General features: G+C 60.6%; 4 protein-coding genes across 4 annotated transcripts; all 4 read left to right on the top strand.

The window, feature by feature from the left end:
* Nucleotides 1-10: 10 nt before the first annotated feature.
* Nucleotides 11-796, top strand: SPRG_21609 (hypothetical protein; the record flags this gene model as incomplete). Its single annotated transcript, XM_012354842.1, has 2 exons — nucleotides 11-133; nucleotides 177-796. 2 exons carry the CDS (start codon nucleotides 11-13, stop codon nucleotides 741-743), a joined length of 690 nt encoding a protein of 229 aa, XP_012210232.1. The 3' UTR covers nucleotides 744-796.
* Nucleotides 788-1,651, top strand: SPRG_21608 (hypothetical protein; the record flags this gene model as incomplete). Its single annotated transcript, XM_012354841.1, has 4 exons — nucleotides 788-1,218; nucleotides 1,262-1,315; nucleotides 1,367-1,420; nucleotides 1,474-1,651. The coding sequence occupies exons 1-4, from the start codon at nucleotides 953-955 to the stop codon at nucleotides 1,649-1,651; spliced, it is 552 nt and encodes a 183-aa protein (XP_012210231.1). The 5' UTR covers nucleotides 788-952.
* Nucleotides 1,652-1,740: 89 nt separating this feature from the next.
* On the top strand, nucleotides 1,741-2,293 carry SPRG_15739 (hypothetical protein). Its single transcript, XM_012354840.1, has one exon. It carries the CDS (start codon nucleotides 1,746-1,748, stop codon nucleotides 2,247-2,249), a length of 504 nt encoding a protein of 167 aa, XP_012210230.1. The 5' UTR covers nucleotides 1,741-1,745; the 3' UTR covers nucleotides 2,250-2,293.
* A 711-nt stretch (nucleotides 2,294-3,004) lies between these two features.
* SPRG_15738 (hypothetical protein) lies at nucleotides 3,005-5,381 on the top strand (the record flags this gene model as incomplete). The annotated part of the gene is made up of 4 exons (XM_012354839.1): nucleotides 3,005-4,795; nucleotides 4,836-5,060; nucleotides 5,108-5,335; nucleotides 5,376-5,381. 4 exons carry the CDS (start codon nucleotides 3,005-3,007, stop codon nucleotides 5,379-5,381), a joined length of 2,250 nt encoding a protein of 749 aa, XP_012210229.1.
* Nucleotides 5,382-6,365: the final 984 nt, after the last annotated feature.

Raw genomic sequence — 6,365 nt, 5'->3', positions numbered from 1 at the left:
GTTGGCAGAGATGGCAGCCTCGTCGTCGGTCGAGACCGTCCCCGGAAGCATCGAGATGGCCGACGCTGCGTACGCGTACACGGGATACCTTGTGCTCTCGTTCGACGATGAGACCGCGCCGTTGCATGGCAGCGTGTGCTGCTGGCTGCGCCGGTCGGGCGCGCTCACGCGGGCAGGCCGTCCGCGTCCTCGACTGCCAGCTCGCGTTCGCCGACGACAAGAACTTTCTCAGCGAGCGCTTCTTCCTCTCGACGCCATCCGGGCAGCTCGTGACGGCTACGACCAAGTCCGCGGCCGACCGCGACGCGTGGCTCCTTGCGCTCCAGCTCGTTCTTGAGAAGCGCCCGACGCCGCGTCCAGCAATCGTCGAGACATCGCTGTCACAACGCACAGCCAGCGCCGACGCGGTCCTCGCACGCTTCCGCGAGTGGCACAACCTACTCGCCCTGCAGGCCAACGACCCCTTCGGGCTCTTCAAGGAGACGCGCCATTGGAGCCGGCTCGGGGCCAAGGACAAGGTTGCGTACCACGACTTGCAGGCGTACATGGATGGCGGTGACATCGACGTCTGCAGCCTCGTCGCGGGGCTCTACACGTACACGACGTCGCCAAGTCGGACGTGGCGCATCTCGGGATGTACTGGCCGCAGAGTCGGCCTCGCTTGGCGTCGTTCCCGCGCCGCGCGACTCTGTCGCGGTCATGGCGTCGCCGGCTGCGCGTGCCAGGTACTACGCTCTTCATAGCTCAGCAAGCGTCTCATGCGCTCTGTGCTGTCGATGGTCCATTCCAAGGAGAGTTCTTGCGGCCCACGCCGCCTGCGCGATCCATTTTCTATTTTTAGATCTTCAAAATATCGAACACGCGCCAACAAACGGGTCACTTGATATTTGTATATTCACTCACGGCGGCAGCCTTCGATCTTGGCCATTCTCGAATTTGCCCTCCAAGCCCCATGTCAACACATGCAGCGACGATGCGTGGCGCGGCCAGTTTCGATGGGCTGGTCGCCCATCTTGACGAACATTACGGCGTGCGCGGCCCGTCAAAGCGAAAAGTGCCATTCCGCGAAGTCTTCGACGCGGCCAAGACGACACATCTGGAAAACCTGCCGGGAAGCCTCTGGCCCGTCTGGGATGCCCTCGGGCGCTATTGCGATGTATCGACGTGGCAGCGGCTCATCCAGGACCACAGCAACGACGAGGGCGTGTGTCCGAGCGCGTACGTCCGTATGTCCATGGCATCATATCTCATGGATACGTAGGGTCCGCCGCGCCCGCAACCGAAACCTCAAGAACGACGCGACGGTCGCTGCGGTGTATGTACTTTTCATCGTGCATCGAATGGTTTATGCTCACGGACGCTGTAGAGCCAATGAGCCCGGAAAGGCCGGCAAGAAGCGCTGCGCCGACGAGCCCACTATGTACCGGCAATCTTTTCTCTCGAAACCAGGTTCTAACCCTTATGTATGCGTAGGCCGCGGGAGGCGAAAGTGCCTAAGCCAGAGACCACGGCCGTGGTCGCCAAAAACATCTTGACCGAGATGCACGCAAAAGTCGACGAGCTGCGCCGTGGACAGGTAGCGATTGCCCGCCACATCACGGCGGAGCGCGTCGCGACGGCAAAGGCCATCGAATCTGTAAGTTTGCCATGACTACATATGTAATTGATAAGCGTGCTTCGTAGGTCCGGAAGCACGAAGCCGAGCTGCCCGATTTTTTTTGTCTCCGTGCCTTCTGACTGAAGATATGGTCGATCTACCCATCCCACATCTACCAAAGATGCGGGACGACCACGACGGTGACGTGTACCTCTACATACGCGACACACTTGTCAACAAAGTCGTGGTGGGGGACCCTTACCCCATCCACGTTCCGCGCGGGGTTTGGTACCGCGAGGCGCTCAAGGGCGCCATCAAGGGTGTCATGGCCTGCTTGTTTCCGGCGGCGGTGGTCGGTGCTGCGCTTGCGTCCTTGTCGATGCTAGCGCCACAGGCACCCCGCATGGTGCGGTCGGCCAAGCTACTGACGGACAAGGTGGTCAGCCGCATTTTGCCGGCACCATCTGCCCAAGATGCCCGCAAGGGCTTGCGGATCGATGAGATCGTCCAGCTCGGCGATCCGCAGCGGACGTACGGTGGCAGCAAGACGGTCGTTAACCAAGACGGCGACAAGGTCCTCCGCGGCTCTGCCGAAAACATCGCTGCTTATGAGCGCGAGATGGCAGCGACGGCCACCAACCGCTTGACGTAGGACCCAATTTTCCTTTTTGTAATATAAGCTAACATTTGTCCCCCAATCATGCTTGTCTCTTATCTTTTACCGACAGTGTTTGACGACTATCTCCAAACAATGAGGCGACGACGACTTCCAATGTGTTGTTGGTTGTGATAGCGGCAAAGCAAGTGCTTCGTATGCGTTGGGGAGCTCGTTCATGTTCTCAGATCCTCGACGCGCTTCTTCCCACATGGCGTGCGTGGAAGACAATGCGACGGTGTCGGAGACAACAAAGATTTGATTACAGCACTCGACGACTCGAGTCTTGGAGATAGCGCCGGTCATTACTATTGGCGTTCGCCATTTACAACCATAAATAACCATATTTGGGCGTACGCTCGCCGGCGGATGGACCGAAATGAAGTTTGAAAATAAAATCGCCCATACTTGCCAGAGTGCTAGACCACACTCTGTGTCACACGCCGTGTATGTAGTGCAAGGGCTTAAGCTCCAGCATCGGAGTTGGTACATGGGTCTCGTTCGCGGGTCTGAGCTTGATTGCTCTGGTACTGACAGAAAATGCACTCTTCTTGTCGCCGTCGTCAAGCAGAATCTGTCGGTTGCAGCATCCAGTGTCTTGGACAATCCAGTGGATGATCGGTCGTAGATGTCGCTGGCGGTTTGACGGAGAAAAGATCGCGATCAAAAAATAGGTTGGCGCGCTCTGATTGGCTGAAATCCTGGCGTAAAAATAGGTTCCACCGGCGTGCGATTGGCATTTGCAAAGTGCCATGGACGCAGAGGTCGCGCGGCTGACGGCCGACGCTGCCGCCAAGGAGGCCAGCCTCAACGAGCTCAAGACCAAGACCAAGGCCTTCGCCGAGGCCATGACCGCCGAGAAGAAGCAGCTCGAAGCCTCGCTCGCGGCCGCCAAGGCCGAGCTCGCCGACATCAAGGTCAAGGCCAAGGCCTTCGCCGACAACGTCCGCGCCCAGATCGTGGCCGAGAAGGACCGCGTGCACGCTCTCGAGTCGCAAGTGCAGGCCAAGGAAGCTGAGCTCGCGACGCTCAAGGCCCAGCCGGCGAGATTGAGTCATGACCATGGTGCCAGCGATGCCGAGGTCGCCGCGGCCGTCGCGACCAAGGAGCGTGAGATGCAGCAGCGACTCGATGAAGCCATGGCGACGATGCGAGCACAGCTCGCACAAAGCCGCGCGGACGACGAGCGCCGCCTTCAAGCGGCCCAAGACGACCATGCGCGTACGGTGCAGATGCTCCAGGAGCAGGTCAAGGCCCTGTCGGACGCGAGCTCGGACGTCTCGACAGCGTCGTCGCAGTGGGCCTTCGAGAAAGCACAGCTCGAGCAAGACGCGCGCAACGCACAGGCGCAGCTCGATGCACAGATCCGCAGCCTCTCCGAGGCCCATTTGCGCGAACTCGCACAACTGCAAGCGACAAGCCGCGCGCAAGTCGACGAGCTCACAGCGCAGCTCGCAACGGCGTCGGCGCGCACGCAGAGCCTCGAAGCCAACGCATCGGCGTCCGAGAGCGCGAGTGCCAGCCGCGCAACCGCGCTGCAGGAGACGCTACAGACGGTCGCCGGGCTTCTCGAGCAGCTTGTTCCGATGGCGACGACGTCGGACCCCGTGGCTTTGGCGCAGGCGCTGCAGGCGTCGGTACGCGATGCGACGACGGCGCAGCAGAGCCACGAAGGTCGCGTGCAGCGGCTCGAGGCCGAGAAGGCGACCATTGAGAAGGACAAGGCAGCCATCGAGACCGTGCTGCGTGAAACGACTGCATCGCTCGAGACGGCCAAGGCAGCAGCCTCGTCGGCGCAGACACAGCTCTCGTCGCTGCAGTCCGAGACGAGCTGGGCTGCGTCGGGCTTGCAGTCGCAGCTCGCGTCCCTCCAAGACCAGCTTCGGTCGGCCACAGACGAGCTCCAGTCGCACAAGGAGATGCTCTCGCGCGAGACGTCGCAGAAGGACGCGCTGCAGGTCGAGCTCAACGAGCTCCGCATGGAGCTGTCGCATGAAAAGTCGCAGCACAAGTCGCAGTCGAGTGATTTGGCCTCGCTCCAAGCCGACATCGCTGCCGGGAAGGCCCAGATTGCGCAACTGGCCCAAGAGAAGAGCGAGCTCATGGCGCGCCACGACCGGTTCCTCAAGGACGAGGAAGAGAAGAAGGTCAAGGTCAAGCAGTACGTCCAGGCGCTGACGACCGAGAAGCAAAAGGCGCTTGACGCGATCGGCCAAGTGACCGCCGACCTCGAGGGCGCGAGAAAGGCGATCGCCGAGAAGGACGGACTCTTTGAGAAGCGCATGGCCGAGATCAAGGCCAAGACGATGGACAAGTTTGCCGAGCACGAGCGCGTCATCACCAAGGCCAAAGAGGAGAACGACCGCCTCAGCGACGTCATCAAGAAGCTTGAGGCCGAGGTCAAGAGCCTCAGCGTCAAGAAGAAAGAGGCCGAAGACGAGACGATGGAGTCGCTCAAGAAGAAGCGACTGGCGGCCAAGGCAGAGACGCAGAAACTGGCCAACGACCTCGAGGGCATCCAGCGCCGCGCGGCCATGTTCGCCGTATGTCCCTCACGAGATACGAGTTCTTATCACGACGTAGGATGTGACGAGCAACAAGTGCGTCCAGCAGACCAAGCAGATGGACCTCCTCCAAGAGAAGGTCCTCGAGTCCATCCACGCCATGAGCCATCAGAAGAAATGCGACGTGTCGTCCCTCCACGAACTCTGCGTTGTGCACGACTCGCCGCGCATGAGTGCCAACCTCCCGGGGCCGGCCATGGGCCTCACCAAGGTCGACGACGAAATCTCCCGCGTGTTTGACAAGGTACGATTTTATGTTTGACGTTCAGATTGAGATGGAAATGGTGCTAGATGACGACGCTTGGCAACGTGACCGAACGTCTCTGTGACTTGATGCTGGAAGACGGCGGCTTGAGCCTCAAAGACTTGGTCATCGACCGCGTCGTCAAGCAGTTTTCAGCGTGCTTTGTGCACGCGCCGGCGCACGGCAAGCCCGACGAAGCCGGCCTCCTCCGCCAACGCAGCTCGAGCTCGTCCACGCAGCCAACGATCCACGACCTATCTACGAATCGATGTCGAGTACATACAACGCGCAGACTTTTTGTGGACGTTTTGGAAGGAGTGACGTGGATCACCTGGTTGAGGTGCTTGGCACTCGCGAGGTCAACACGGACCATGCGGGCGCAACCGAGGATGTGCTCGGGCAGCTCGTCGTCCGTCTCGCCCTGCAGCTCGAAGCACATGTCGATGACCATCTTGGCCGTCTTGTCGACGAGCGAGTTGATGCCGGTGCGGGCGACGAGCGAAGACATGTGCACGTCGACGTCGATTTCGGTAAAGTGGTCGCGGTGGTAGATGCGGTGCTGGGGCCGCGTCAGCACCGGCGTCGCGTTGTTCTTCTGCAGCAGCTTGCGGGGCATGCCCGAGAGCCCGCAGTCCTTCTCGTTGACGACCTACGCAATGACCTTGAACCGGTCGAGGATCGACGGGTCTCTCGCCGAGTTGAAGAAGCGCTTGAGAAGTCGGAGGGTTGGCGTCGAGGGGGCCACGAGCTGCGCTTGCACGGCCTTGGGAATCGTCCAGTACAAGGCGAGGTTGACGCCAGGCCCGTCGTAGTTGCCGCCACCAAAGATCGACGGGCCGTACAGCGGCAACTACGCACACAATAAGAAGAGGAAGATCCAGGTCGGTCTTACCTGTGCGTATAAAGAGATTTTCGCCCACGAGGTGCGGCGGGAGGTTGACGTGCTGCGTGATGCAGTCGATCTTGGCGTCGCTGCGCACGAGGTCGGCGCCAACAAAGTCAAAGAGGGCGCCCGCAGACGCTTCCTTCTTCTTGCTCTTCTTGTAGTCGAGGCTCCGGACGTTGAACGTCTCCGCCATCGTAAACGACTGTGCGTTCTCGGCGCAGTCGTCGTTGGTCGACTGCTTGAAGGACAAAAACATATCAAACGAAAACTTGCGCGGCGTCGGGGCCGGCGCCGCCACGACGACCGGTGCGAGAAACGGCAGCGACGAGACAGCCACTGCGGTTGGCGGCGGGTGCAGACAGCAAGCGCCCGAGGCCACGCACGGCGGCACGTCGTCGTCCTCGACGGAGCATGCCACA

The sequence above is a fragment of the Saprolegnia parasitica genome (assembly GCF_000151545.1).
Source record: "Saprolegnia parasitica CBS 223.65 unplaced genomic scaffold supercont2.185, whole genome shotgun sequence".
NCBI classification, from domain to species: domain Eukaryota; phylum Oomycota; class Saprolegniomycetes; order Saprolegniales; family Saprolegniaceae; genus Saprolegnia; species Saprolegnia parasitica.
The sequence above is the reverse complement of the archived record's forward strand: the minus strand, read 5'-3'. Positions and strand labels throughout refer to the sequence as shown.